A 15,269-nucleotide genomic window follows, 5' to 3' on the forward strand; every position below is an offset into this window, starting at 1 on the left:
GTCACCAATAGTGGTTACCCTGCCTGGAAAGCAGGGCTTAATGTCAGAGCCTACAGAATCAGGGCCACTTAAAGGCTTTCTGCACCTGCTGCTATCACGCTCAGGAATTTTTTTTAGTTGAAATGTTTTAAAACATCATCATCAGTTTCACAGTTTGGCCAAGGCTGCAGTTATTCAGGCCTTGGGTGGACTCCTACCATAGCAAATGTTGGATTATCATCTAATTGATTTAGTGAGTAACCCAGTCTGATCTCATTCCTGATGGGCAGCAGACCATACAAAAGAGCTGCTGCCATGGCTTGTGTCAATTTTCAGGTGTCTTTTCAGCGCAGAAAATAAAGGTTCCATGGGAAGAGCAGCGTCCTCCTCTCTCGGTTGTTTGTGATGTTGTGAACCATCTTTACATCTCCTTTTCATCCTGTAAGCAGAGGGGTGTCAGCCTGTGCTGATTTCTGTTTTTAAACATAATACACTAAAAAAGAGTCTCATCGTCAGGATGGTGAGTTGCTGGTCTGTACATACTCAGCTTTCAAGGACAGCCAGCCTGTACGTGGCATTCATTCAGCAGTGGAAAAGATTGGGTTTTCTATTTTCTGTACGCTAGGCTTTTGAGTTTCACATGGCAGTGAAATTTTTTAAGGAGGGCAACTTACCATAGGCATTTCGTATGAATTGTTGAGACTGAATGACAGCTATTTTCCTGTAGTCACTATTCTTTTTAATGCTGAGAAGTGCTATGCTGTTACTGAAACATAGGAGCTGGTTTGGTGGGGTAGGGACTGCTGCTCAGAGATGTGGGACACGGGGCTTTGGGCTCGTGCACAGCATCACACAGGGACACACTGATACAGCGTAGGCCTGGAGATTAAAATCTGGCTCTAACAGTGGCACTCTTTTAAACCCAGTTAATCTGCCTGTGTGCAAAGTATAAAAAAAAATAGAGAAGAAAAAGAAAATGAAATTCAAATTTGCCTGCTTGCTGCAGATAACCCGGCCTTGCCTGCATTGTCAACTTCTTTCAGTGCTCCTGGAAGTTGTCAGGAAAGGTTGACTTCTGTTGTATTTCATTCTTGTATCAATGTTTATTTTTTTCCTCTGTTAGCGTATCAGTGACATGAAAGTTGTTTGACATCCTCGTTGCGGCAGGAAAGGTTAATTAAATGTGCAAGATCTGTTCTTCCTCCATTTTCTCCGCTTTGAGCCCCTACAACAGTCTGTGCTTTATTGTTCTCCAGAAGCCTTTGTTCTGAATGCTGCGCGTCCTTCTTGATAGATAGACCTACATGATAGAAAGCATGTTGGTGTTAATGCAATTACTGTGACTTGTACCTGTTTTCTTGACTGTTATACCTCTGAATGATAGATCACTCAGGTGGTTTGTTTTGCCGTAAGACTCTCTTGTTCTGTCTGCCACTCCTAACCTGATACCATGTACCTGAAATTGGCTCTGGAGAATCAGCAAATTAAACTGGAAAGCCACTGTCTTCCATTCCCACCTGTACTTAGCTCCCACAGACACGTTGCACCTGATGCTGGAGGAGGCTGCCGGGGCCCAGCACTCAAATGGGGAGGAAGAGGAAGGGACCACTAAGGCTATGAAGCTACAGCACCACCAGGAAGGTGTTTATGCCAGAGTTAGGATCAGAAACAAGGAGTTTGGCTTTGGTATTTGCAGTAGATCTAAGCTGTCTTATACAGCCTGGAAGTGAGGGAAAATATCCAAGGACTGGTGTGATACTTGGATCTGTATTGGAAAATATCCAAGGACTGGGAGTCCTTTAGCTGAGCTGAGCTCATACATTCCCTGCCAAGCATCTTTCTGGAACCAAGGTGAGGAGGAATAGCTGCAGGCAGCATGGTTTCTGAAAGCATCAGCACAGCAGCATCTGTATTGGGAAGAAACAGGCTTATTTGTCACTAATTACTTTTCTTTGCAGCACTTTGTAAAATATTCAGCAGAAACCATTTAATTGGCCGGGCCACTTCTCAGATTAAGTATTTCTCAAATGAAAGTCCCACGAGGAATGTATACAGCTCCTTAATTTGACAATGAGAAGAGCCCCCCTTTCATGAATGAGCTCGAGTTTTATTTCTGCTAAAGCTACTTTATGCCACTCCATAGAATGAGCTCAAGGGTAGAAATCACGTTGTGCTCCTCACTTGCTAGAAGTCTGACAAGGAAATTTGCATAAGTTAAGATCAGGAAATTGTGTACCTCTACTCCATTTAGGCCTCAGATCACAAATAATTTGCTGAAAAAATCAAAAGCACTTGAAAGAAAATGAGTTACTGGGCTGATAAAGCACAATACAACGAACACTAATAGCACCAGTATGTGTTATTAATTATAATTTGCATGTCTCACTGGAAACCCCAATTTTCTATCTGTTACGGAGGCATATTAGAAAGCAAGTTCTCACCTTCAAGCATCTCAATGTTAATTTTGTTTAAAGTCTCAAATGTTGTGTTGCTGTGGAATATGGTGCCAATTTAACTCCTGGCTAACAACCCTCTAGAGACCTGCCAGGCACCAAACCTGTCCTTAACACAAGCAGTGCTGTGTTTGGGAGCAAATACTGCAGTGCCATTCGCTACTGTTTGTGCTCTCCGTGGATGATGATGGCTTACCAACAGAGTGCGTGTTTTCTCAGACTTCAGTGCAGGAGGGAAAGTAACTCATGAGCTTTGAATAATGCGCTGCCTGAAGGAAGCCTTGCCTCCATAGGGGGTTTCTGCATGGAGAACAGGTGTCTTTCTCTTCCACTTCCCTTTTTGGTAGGGATGGCTAGAAACCTGCTTAGAGAGAAATCTGTTTCTAGAAGATTCAGGGGAAAGTGTTGAAATTACTGTCATTTTGCCTTCTAAAAATAGCTCCTTGTCAGGAGAAACTAAAGCAGGTAGGAGAAATGAGGACTGAAGGCAACTCAAAGAGCATCCTGCATCTTCCTTACTCTCCTGGGTAGCAGCATCCTGAGCATCGGTGGTTAAAAATAATTCAGTCCCTGGGGTCTGGTCTGTATGAACGTGTCCGTGCACACAGTCCTTTGGTACTTGATATAAGAGGGGAGTGAATTCATGCTCTGGCACAGAATAACTTATGGAAGAGGAATTAAATAAAAGTTGAGGACAGTTAGTTTTTTCTGCTAGATTAACACCTTTGAATTCTCCTTTGTTTCTTCTTCTGTGATATTTAGTATCTCCTTGTCCAGTTCACTGTGATAGTCTTCTAGAAAGGCAGAAAGGAGACTACCTGCCCAAAAGGTAGTGTTGAACAACTCAAAGATGGAGGCAAGTGAAGGGACCTGATTTAGATGTGACATTCAAGCAAATGACTTTGGTGGGGATTTGCACATCTTTGAGATTTGTATGGATTTCAAATAGTCCTCAGTTGCCAGCAGAGGTCAGGAGAAAAGAATTAAGAAAAAGAAAGGAGAAGAGCTAACTTAATGTCTGGTTCCGTGTTCCTGTGGTGATTGGGATTGACAACGAATTAAGGACATAGGGGTGTTGTTTTCAGAAGCTATATCCCCACTTGGACTGGAGTGACGCATGCATTTGCCTGCACAAACTTTATACACTGGGTGTATTCTTTATTTTTGATTACTCATGTATTTCTCCCAGCTGTTTTTCCTATTTCTTGTGCTTAGCTTTCTGGTCTTTGTGCTTCTCTGGTCCTGGGCTCAGTCTCAGTCTCCTCATAGTAGATATAGTAATGGACAATCATTCAGCCTTCCATCTGCCATTAATGATGAATTACACAGCCCAAAGTAGGTCATCAGCTGCTATAAATTGGCTTAGGAACACTGAAATCAATATACACCAACCAAGAATTGGATTTTGTGTATGTATTAATACCTCATTTTTTTTTTTCAATCTCGTTGGCTGTTTTGAACTTGCAGAGGCTTATGAAGTCCTACAGATTTATTTCTGTTTCGTTTTTCATGTCACTCCCATAATTCTTTGTTTTCCTTACTTATTTCTGATGTGTTGCATCATCGTTGGCTATCATTTCATTTTGAGAAGCCTTTTAGGATGTGATTTCTGGTCCAACTTTCCAATGCCAGCTTTTGCCTTTCCGTTTATTACCAAGAACAGACTCCTCCTTTTCTCACGAAGGAGCAAGAGAATACCTGAGAATATTCCTTAATCGCCTTGTTTAAAATGCCCTACTTCATGTTGTTGAAGTCTGAAAAGTAACAAAATTTTTTTTAGACCCATGCCATCACTTTTTTCTGCCCACTTGAGTACAGTTTCCAGACAGCTCTCTCACCTTTTTTCTCACCTTGTGCAAGCATCATATTTTAATGTTTTTCTTTTGCTTTATAGATGTAGCGTATGAATTTTCTTTGCAACTCAGTTGAATTCTTAATCAAATTCTGTGTAATTGTTTTCTTTAGTACCAGATTTTTCTTCCTGAAAGATTCCGAACAAAGCCAGTAACATCAATCTCCTGCTAACAGTCAAAATGTTTCCTGTCCCATCATATGCAAGAATTCCTCTTTGCTCAGTGCCACAGAAATTAAATGGAGAACTTTTTCAAGAACACCACTACCAGCCATTAAATTAAAAAAATTGAACCTTTTCATTATCTTGAATAATGCAGCGATACCAGAAGATTTTCTAGCACAGAGCAGGTTTCGTATCCTTATTTGAATTATTTTAATTATCGTGCTTGAAATCTTGTGTCACATTACTGTGTCTTGGTACGATCCCCAATGGGAGGCTGTCAAATTTCATTATATTATGGTGACTCTCATTTGGTGGTTCAAACATATTTGCTACATGAACCAACCCTTGTGTATAACTCAAGATTAAGTCAAGAGCATGCCTGGTATTCTCTGAAATGAGCTGTTCAAAGGAGAGCTTGACCTAATTAGAAACGTCTCCCAAAGAGCAGCAGAGAATGAAGTTCCTGGGAAACATAGGGCTCGTCCAGGTTTCACTGAGCTTTATTTTTAACCTGATACACTTGTTCTGTAGTCATCTGCAGCATAAATAGCTGTAGGGTGGGAAGCTTAACTAGTTTAAGTAACTGGAAAGGATGAATGGTGGGGTGAGCCTGCAGTGTTGCAGTGGGTAGGTTGGCAGTGGCTCCTGTGGTTCCAGCACCGTGGTCAGAATCTGCACTGTTACCTAGGGTAGAGTCATAGAATGGCCTGAGTTGAGAAGGACCACAGTGATCATCTTGTTCCAACCCCCTGCTATGTGCAGGGTCAGCAATCACCAGACCAGGCTGCCCAGAGCCACATCCAGCCTGGCCTTGAATGCCTCCAGGGATGGACTTTGTGTTCATCCAAGTGCAGGACTTCACATTGTAACGTGCACACTGTAAAAGAAAGACTGGATGGATATCAGTCTTTCACTGGCATGAGTAAGAATTTGCTTTTGTCGAGGACTATGATTGCCTGAAATAAAGAGAAGTACTGAATTGAAATAAGGATAAAAAACTGAGTTTACTTTGCTCCCCCAAAGGATATATGTTGTTTTTCTTTTTACATTGCTTACATTTATATTCTATAGACCCTACTGTGCCTTTTACGGGTTTCCTTCTCTGCAGGTTGCTTCGGTTGTTTTGTCTGCCTTTTTTTTTTTTTTTTTGTCATGTGGGAAATCAGTAAAACACTCAGCTCTGCAAAAAAAGGCAAATGGGTCTGTGTGGTTTTGTAGAGCTCCTTTCACGGTATCGTAAGACTTTCTTCAAAATTGTGAGTTAGATGTTCTTAGAATAATAAATGCATAAACTCATGAGTAATTTGCAAATGTCCTTGAGCCAGTGATCCTGTGGAGTTGCATGGGGTTGTTCAAGTTCTTACTTTAAATGACAGAGCTGACTTTCGTCTTCCTACATTTAAACCCTTTCCTTTTCACATCACTGTAGATACAGATAATAAACAAGGCAAACACATTACAGGGCAGGAGGTGCAGTCGGAGATGCAAGCGCTGCTCACCTCCCATTTCCAGGTATTGCTCCTGGGTCATCATTACATTCAGTTTTCCTTTCTGCTTTTCTTGCAAGTCCCTTAGAGTATTTCTTGAGGCAGATTTCAGATTCTGTGCAAAGTTCTTCAGTTTTCTACTAAGCTTTGTTGTTTATAGATGTAGTGAGAAAGGAAGCATGCTTAAGTGGTAGATGTGGAATTAGGCACGCATCTGTCACAGCCTGAAAAGAGTTTGGGAGGGCACTGAGCTCTCTGGATGTGTATATCCAGCATCACCTAGCAGTAGACACATCAATTTTTTAGGTACAGGCGTACCAACTTTGTGTTCAACTCAACATTTTCATGTATTTTTAAATGTATCCTTTCAGGCCTCTTTTTCTGGTTCCTGTCTTTATTCAAAAGAGATGCATTTTTTTGTTGTTGTTTTGCTTTGTTTTGTCTGGGAGTAATCTTGTTTTCTAATCTTGATTGCATGTGTAGAGGGATTAATCAGGTTCTGGGAGACCTCTGCTGGCAACACCTTCCTACTAAGTCTCAGATTTTCTTACTCCAGAGTAGGGTAAATGACAACTAAAAAGACTGAATGTCCTTTATTTTTAATGGGACTTTCTGAAAAATATTGTAAATAAGTGTAGGCTGATGGTGTTTGTGAAAGTAGCAACAGGAGGAGCTTTTGTGTCGTTTCCAAAAACAAGGGGTAATTCTGCATGCTGGGGTCTGGCTAAACTTAGGCTGGATGTTAAAAAAAAACACCATTGAACTCTTAGGATAATAATACGTGAAACATAGCTAAAAATACCTTCCAGCACAAGTTTGACTGAGTTCTATCAACATGTATCTCGAGGGCCTGTTGACCTGTTTTTGGAGATGTTCAGTGTCATTAACATAATTACTGGCTCCAAAGAGTTTTTTCATACGTGTGAAAGAGCTTTGTGTGGCAGCGCTCTGTGGGTCAGGCCCGAATCTAACTCTTAAATGTGATGTTAAAGAAATGTATGGCTGCTTGCTGTCATGCTGGAGAGCAAGCTATTATTGGCTTTATTCCTCACTTCTGCGTTGCAGCTCAGCCCAACTGGATTCAGAAGATCAGTGATGTACACGCAGCCATTGAGGAAAATGTCTTCTGGGAGTGCCATGCTAGCGGGAGGCCGAAGCCCTCCTACCGCTGGCTGAAGGATGGTGAACCACTACTGCCTCAGGTAGGTGTTCTCATTCTGCTTATGACTTCATGACTGTTGGGGATGGAAGTGATGGCAGCGCTCTGAAATCCCCTTCCTTTGTAGGTAATTCCTTGTCATGCTTGGTAGGTGCTTCTGTGTGGGGTTGAGTTCCTGAGTTGGAGAAGCGGGGAATGCCCCATTCTTTCTCCTGGGTTGGCTTCAGAGAGCTGTTAATGACACCTAGGATGCACGACAGCTTTAAAGTTCCTCCCAAAAATGAAAGATCCACAAACCCAACAGGTCTAAGAGCGGACATGCACGTGAAGAAGTGGTAATGGCCATGTGGGACTGTGGGTTGCCCTGGTTTCATTCTTCCAGCTTATGGTTTTGAGGCAAGCTACAGCTGCTAAGCAAACCTTAGAATTTCTGCTGGTCTCTAGCAGCATTCCTATTCCTCCTGCCCAGCTGTGTCCCTGTGTGAGTGACCAGGAGCCTGCCATTGCCACGGACACCAAAACCTGCCTAGAGATGAGGGATCCATAGAAACAGGGCAGGCGCCTGCTCCTTGTACCACTGAGAGGAATCACACAGTCCTGTGATTGCCTCAATTATAACAGCAAACTAAAACAAATTACCAAAGCATTGGCTTCACAGTAGCCTGCATTTTTTTCCCTTCACTTACTGTGATAGAACATGGCTGCCCAGATTTGATCAAACCCTGACAAAGATTGCACAAACATTAAATTTCCACCCTACGGCCAAGTAGAAAGCCAATAGCTCTTTATATTACTATTTTTTAATGGTGAAACTCCTGGGGAGGGAGGAAACACTTTGCTGTACTTATTAAAATTGATAACGTGAGCTCCATATCCTTAGGCTGACAAATGATACTGTGGTCTTTTTGTTCCACACACTAATTTTACTTGCTTCACGCTGGTCACTAGCAGATGGTCTGGTACGTAAATCATGTTAGTGGCTGATATGAAGTGAAGGATCATTAAATTATTAACATCTATGTTGTTTGCAGTAAACTGCAGAGGATTTTAAATATTTCCCACTGTAGCTAAAATGGCAACCAACTAGCCTTCTTTTTCATATATACCTGTAATATCATTGTTTTGAATATTTTGAAGAATTGGGTTGGCTGTGATATGTCACCATGGGGAAAAAAAAGTATATTTTTTGATTCAAGTTCACCTGTTTGAAAGGGAGATTTATCTAAATGATTTAGGTATTAAATCAATGAGAAGTCAAGGGAAAGTCCTTCGATTTAAATTGCATTTACCAACTACTGTATTGTTTTTTTCCATTTAAGCTGACGTAAATTTAGTCGGCAAACAAATAGAATGGAGCATGCAAATTATTCCTGTTACTGCTGCCTTTTTGTCTACCTGGCCATGCAAAATGGCACGGCTCCTGCTGGGATTATTTTCCAAGGAAGAATCTCCTTATTTACTTCTTTACTTGTTTCACTCTTTCCCACAGGGCAGAGTTCAGATAGAGCAGGGCTCACTGACCATAAGGAATGTCAGCCTGTCGGATGCTGGCATGTATCAGTGTGTCGCAGAAAACAGACACGGCACCATTTATGCCAGTGCAGAACTGAGTGTCATAGGTAAGTTTACTTTCCCGAGTGCTGCAAACTTTCCAAAAACTGGCAAAGCTTAAACCCAAATTGGTTTTGCCAAGTGTCAACGTCTGAAGAAGTGCCGCTGAGAATCTTGGACAAGTTGTTGTTTTTAAGTGTGGCGTGAAATGAAAACTTGAGAAAGCGGATCAGTAGAGAACAGATTTCTTTATATCGTGTCCTGTTCTCATATTCATCCAGGTAATTGAGCATGGAGAGCTGGCAAGCCTGCTCCCACCTCCTGCCAACCCAAGCAATTGCCCTAATTCAAAGCACTCTGGACTGTCCCAAGGAGATGCTGAAAACCTTTCTGTCTGAACAGAACTTTCACCATCCAAAACCATCATGCTTCAGTCCTAAACCCTCACCAAGAAAACAACTTCTGCCCTCCCTGTTTTTGTGTATGCCTAACCTAATCATTCCACTTAATATCAAGGGATCCTCCTGTGAATTGAGTCCTCCAACAATTAGAATCAGGCTTAACATGAAATCCAGAAGATGCATCTTTGAGTGAGAATGGAATTGAAGTCTCCAGATTCCTATTCTGTATTGAATTAGCAAGCTGTTCTCACTGCTTTCCTCAACCAACCTAATGTGAAACTAATGGAGACAGCTCTGGGGGATGCTAACGATCTGTGTAAATGCCTGATGGGAGGCAGTAATGATGATAGAAACAGGTTTGTCTCAGTGATGCCCAGCACCCAAGAAAGAGCAATGGGCATGGGCTAAAACATAGGAGATGCCATTTAAATGTAAGAAAATCTTTATTTTGCTGTTTCAAACATAACATGAGTACAGGTTGCCCAGACAGAATAAGACATCTCCATCCTTGGAGATACTCAACACCCAGCAGGACAGGATGGTGGGCAGGCTGAGCTGAGCTGGAACAGGGCCACTTCCCACTAATTTCAGCCATCCTGTGATGCTGCATCTCACTCTCTGAAATCTCGTGTGTGAGTGACAGGCCTAGGAACCTGCAAGTCAAAATGGATATGCAGCTTTGAATAGTTAAATCGAATTTGCAATTAAAAAATAGTGCTTTAGTTGTTTTCAAAGCACACGTTCAATAGCATAATTCCCCACTTCATCCCGAAGAAGAAAGCACAAGGTCTTTACTGATTATGGCATTTTCAGTATCAGTCATTTTTATCATCAGCAATACAGCGGAAAAAGAAATCATTTGAAAGATTGTCGTTGTTGCTCTTCAAGAAAAGTACAATAATGTTCAATAAATCAGACTTTCCAGTATTGGGTGTGTTACTGCATGGAAGAAATTCAGATAAGGCCACTGATGCATTTCCTGTCGAGATGAACCTTTGCTGGGAGAGCAGATTGTCTGGGAAGGTAAAGACTATCAGTGGGTGCTGCCATCACCCAGCTGTCCCAGCAATGGGGTTGGAACTGGTCCTGAGAGCGTGGTCACTGACATTTCTGGACTGTAGGTTGAATCATAGAATGCCCCGGGTTGGAACAGACCCATGAGGATCTCTGAATCCAACTCCTGGCAGTTGAGGACCAGACCTGCAATAGCGAAACAGCATCCTCACTGTACGCTGAGCTCAGACAGAACCACCACCCAAAAAGCTGGAACTGAACATTGAGGATATAATTAGAGCTAATGTAATTTCTGTCTTCCCCAAGTCTTGGAGGTAAGAGGGACATCCCAGTGCAAGCCTCATGTTGGCACAAAGAGCACAGACCTTAGGAAACCTGTTCTTAAAAACCTGCCAGATAGATGGCACGTGGCTGACCTCGCATCTGGGTTTACACAGTCTTGCTTCTGTGTGTCACGTGAGAAGTACCAGGATGCTGTGCTGCAGGTTCAGTTCTGTGGATCAGTGATTTAATTTGGCACATTATTAAAGGAAAACAGCATGTTTCCCCTTTCAGTGCAGTTTTCAAAGTAGGTCAATATTCTGAGTTCTCACTGAGAAATGTTGGCTTTTAAGGGGATCTTTCTGAGTATAAAAACGGTTATTTTACAAGATCCTGATGTTAAGCACTTGAAATGATTAAACACCATTATTAGCAAGTGAGGCTTATAGCAAAATTAAGTGAAAAAGAGTGATGGAAAATTACTCACAGAGCTTTTCTCAGAATGATGCTTCTCTATTGTTGTTGTCAATTATATTGCCCGGAGTCTTGAGCTAAAACCAGAGTCCTGTTGTGCTGGGCATTGTAAAAACCTGTAGGAAGATGCAGTCATTGCCTGAAAGAGTTTTTCAGCTGGATGTTTAAAAAAAAAAAAAAAAGCTGGGAGATGAGCTTAGAGTGAAAAAAGCGTGATTTAAATCCTCATTTTACAAGCAAGGTATGGAGATACTGTGTTGTCCCTAAGGTGGCACAGAAGGCCTCTGGTAGTGCTGAGAACTGAGCCCAGAGATTTCTGAATTCCAGATTTTAGGTTCCCATCTCAGCCCTAAGCACAGCCAGTAGTAGAAGCTGTTTCACAGTTTTATCAGACCTGAGCAGCAGTCTCTTAAGATTCCCAGCAATGTGTTGTTCTTTACAGACAATGCGCATTCTGGCCGTGCTGAATTCCTTGCATAATCCAAGTAGATTTTCCTCCTTCCCCCTAAGTTTCAGTCATTTTGATCCCCCGATGACTGCTTTGTTCATCAGTGGTCACAAACCCACACTGCTCAACTCCTCTCCCTCATGCGGGAGCAGGAGGGGAGTAGCCAATGATGTGTAAAGAAACAACCCAAACTGTGCCTTACAGAGGTGGGAATCACTGGAGAGTTCAAAAATCTCTTCTGCCCGTACGTTTCAGACGATCATCTGAAAGCATTTCCAAAAAGGGACAGTGTGTCACCACAGTATGATCTAGCTAATGCTTCATCTGGCTCTGAGCGCGTTGCTGGGGAGTCATTCTCAGGATGCTGCTTTAAGTTTGGGATGTTTTACATATCCGGTGTTGGTTTTCTGAAGGCTCTTTTATAGTTTTTAATAACAGACGGTTTCCTCTATTCTGAAATGAATTGCCCCTCTATGATTAGGCACAGCAGACAGGGCATCTCAGAGATTAGTGAGCTCTGAGTCGCATAAGGGGAAGACAGAAGGCTTCTATTAGAACATAAAGCCATTCCATTGTCAGTGTGGAATTATTTTTTTATTCTCAGCCCTTTTGCGGCAGAAATGATATTGAAAAGAACAGAGGCAGAAGAGATGCCGTAGGAAAAAAGAATTTGCTTTCTGTCTCCCGCGGCAGCTTTTGTTCTCCCAGCTGCACCAGGTGACCCTGAGATCCTTCTCTGGAGCACCAAGCAGATGCAGCGCGTGGTGATCTAAACTTACACCTCACAGAGTGTGGAAAGGAAGTTGAACAAACTGCTGCCACCTCAGCGATGTGAGGGCACGGCAGGAGGCACAGTGCAAGGAGATGGGGAGAATCTGAGGGGAGCAGAGCTTTGTGCCACGCAGATGCAGTGAGCGTGGCGAGAGCTGCTCATCAAACCATTTTGCTGCCTCCCCTGATTTGCTTTGAGCTTTCTGCACTGAAGAAGAATAGCTTTCCTATTTGATATAAACAAAACCTTCTGGTCTTCCTTGGGGAGTCAGTGGAGAGGGAGCTGCCTCCGAGCTCTGCCTGTCAGTGGGTCCCATCAAATCAATCATGAGCAGTTCTTTGGGGCCAGACAGCGTCCTCCCCGCCAGGCCTGCCTTGTGGCCATGCTGCAGCCTGTCTGCACTGCTCCACTGTTCGCCATTCTGAATTCTTTTGCACAAAGCAGAGGAATGCGCTCTGACAGTACTTGGGCAAATGATGGGAGATTTGTCCATGCCCTGCTGACATCCCAAGTCTTGGCTTTGTTTCGCTTGGTTCAGGACTTGGCTGTGCCAAGGTCTCTTCCCTTTATAGCATCAAAATTGGAGATCCTCTTCATGCAGTGATCGTAAATATAAACATGTCAGATTTTAAGGCAGAACACTGAGCAATTACAGGTGAGAAGAATCCTTGGGATATGGTCATGTTCCCAAGAGCCTGCCTTTCTTTCCTAGAGGAAATTCTGATCCGTATTCATTTTTTCTCTTCCAGCTGTCGGGCCAGACTTTTCCAAAACGCTCCTGAAAAAGTTAACTCTTGTGAAAGTGGGCGGTGAGGTAATCATTGAGTGCAAGCCGAAAGCTTCCCCCAGACCTACTTATTCTTGGAAGAAAGGAAAAGACATCCTAAGAGAAAATGAGAGGTAATGTCTTACAGAAACCATTTCTTTCATTGGCTTGCTCCAACCCAGGGGCTTTCAGCAGTGAAAACTAAATTTGTCATTAATAGCTTCCCAAAATTGACTTGCAAATAAATGTGAAAACAGCCAGTGTTCAATCTCAAGGAGCTGGGGGTGAAATTTCTATTCCCATTGTGTTCATCCTCCTGTCTGTGTACTGTTGAAGCGTCCCCGCCTAGAAGCTGTTAAAGATAAATTCTAAAAAGCAAATCTTTTGTCTCTGGATTGCTCTTAATAGCCATTGTTTTTCAGATAACTTCCCCAGGAGAGTAGTGCTGAAGCCCTCCATTGCAAATTACACAATCCTGGTAAATTATTCAACGTGTCCTGCAAACAGGAGTTGTTTGGGGTCAGTAATTAATTTGGCAGTCATAACACCTTACTTGGAGACGGCTTTTTCAGGCTAGCCAAATAATATATATATAATTTTTCTTAATTCAAGGGAGAGAATTAGAAGGAAGTGAGAGCCTACCTTCTAAATCTGCAGTCATTGCTCCTGTGAGTGCAGAGATGCATTGCTGGCTGTGTTACTTGTCCTGCTCCCGCAGCCTCCGAGAGAGGGGCCTGTAGAGCTGTTGTGGACACCTCAAGGTGTGATGCACCTCTTTTATTGCAGTGCACTTGTGGGAAGAGTGCATTTGTGTCCTATGAGTATGGACCCAGGAGACAGGAACTAGAGGAAATTGTTATTTTTAAAAGCTTAAACCTCTTAGAACTGGAATTGGAAAGTCTAGTCTTGCTCCGGCCAACCTGCTTGTAATGGGCATTAAGCAAATACTGTGCTGATGTGCATGTAAATATTCGTTTGCAGTTGGATAAGTAAAATAGTGAATGTATTTGTGACTTATTTACTGTCTGGTATCTGGTCTTTAGGAGGCAGTTGTCTAGGAACAGCTTGATTTCACCTCTTGGAATAAAAGGAGTTGGATGTGGAGAACTTCCTTGAGCATTCAGGGAACAAAGCTATGCAAGGTTGATGTTACAGTATATCAAGCCATATTGATTTTTTAAACCAAAGTAGCTTGTTCTTCTGCTGCAGTATGTGGAAAGGGTGGAAGTAACAAGTGCTGAGGTTTCAGAGCACTTTACCCTTTCTGTCCTCACCAGCAGAGTCCGCAGCTAAAGTTTGCTGTTCTCTCTGAAGCTGCTCTCCTTGGTATGCTGTGGTTTCATCTCTTTTTAATTTAGAGACCGCGAGAGGAGGCCTGGATTTATCTGAGCCAGGGATTAGGAAAGGAAAGAAATGAGAGCAACTGTGCTTCTTGCTTTGTCACTGCAGTGCGGTGCTAACAACGAAGTGATTTTGCTCTAGCACAGCTTTTTCATCTGCAAGCTTTCCTAAAAGTCTGTTGCAGAAGCCCCTGGATCCTGGTTTCCCAAGGGAAGGGGCTCGTGACTTGTACCATACAGCCAGGCTCAGTTTGCCTGTGTGTGTCGTCACAAATAACTTCTGAGCTGGTTATTCGAACAGGCTGTTGGTGTTTCGACCAGTTTTCACCAGAGCTTAGAGAAAAAGATACACCTCGTAAAAACAGGAGGTTTCTTCAGGGCTCTGTGAAAACAGGCAAGTGGGAAAAGGAGGCGCTGACACCTCCCTGAAACACTGTCACCTAAAATCACAGTGTGGTGGGCATGAGGGAATCCACACCAAAGCACACCCTGAAGTGAACACATGTCCATGTGTTTTAAGGAGCAATTCACTGGGCTGCATCTGCTGCATCTTCCTGACTCGACTTCACCCAAGGCATAGTACATATGGCAAAAGGCAGGTGTGTTCTTAAAAGCTTACTAAGATCTGAATTGAAATATCGCTAGATTTTCTCATGTGGGGAAAAAGTAGGTCTCATTGCTCCTGGTGAGGCAGCAGTTGGGGAAAAAAGTAGCTGAGAGCTGAACTGAAATGCAGACTGCAGAACTGCTGTGCTCCTCACCCCGCGCCTGCCGTGCACCTCGCCTGGCCAGAGCTTCCTGCTTGGGCACTGAGCCCTGGATGGGAAATCAGATGTGAAATGTACCCAAGCAGGTGTGAAATTTGCTGCTGCTGCAGCTCTGGGGTTTTCCACCAGCCAGATCTTCCAGCAGGGGCCTCTATGGCAAAACAGCGCTCCGTTTACTTGGCGATGGACCTATTTAGTTCTTCTACGCTGTTGTTTGTGTCTCTCGTGGGGATGAGGATGTTGAATCCTCATCACCACCTCCATTACACGACATCCCTGTAATCTGTGACTGGAGACTGTGTGAAAAGTGCAATTAAGGATTGATATTGGCTGATACAGTTGTGGTGTTGTTCATCAGTGCTGTCTGACTGCACAGAGCT

At 43.0% G+C, this 15,269-nt stretch overlaps 1 protein-coding gene across 1 annotated transcript in view; it reads left to right on the plus strand.

The window, feature by feature from the left end:
- The window catches only part of LOC306950093 (contactin-4), a gene marked incomplete at both ends in the record, with an annotated part of 119,835 nt that overhangs the window by 62,577 nt on the left and 41,989 nt on the right, over positions 1-15,269 (plus strand). Inside the window, 3 exons of the mRNA XM_079540242.1 lie at positions 7,002-7,138; positions 8,585-8,714; positions 12,766-12,916. Of these exons, the coding sequence (XP_079396368.1) occupies positions 7,002-7,138; positions 8,585-8,714; positions 12,766-12,916 (418 nt within the window). The remainder of the gene's footprint in view (positions 1-7,001; positions 7,139-8,584; positions 8,715-12,765; positions 12,917-15,269) is intronic.

The sequence above is a fragment of the Tetrao urogallus genome (assembly GCF_951394365.1).
Source record: "Tetrao urogallus genome assembly, chromosome: 10".
NCBI classification, from domain to species: domain Eukaryota; kingdom Metazoa; phylum Chordata; class Aves; order Galliformes; family Phasianidae; genus Tetrao; species Tetrao urogallus.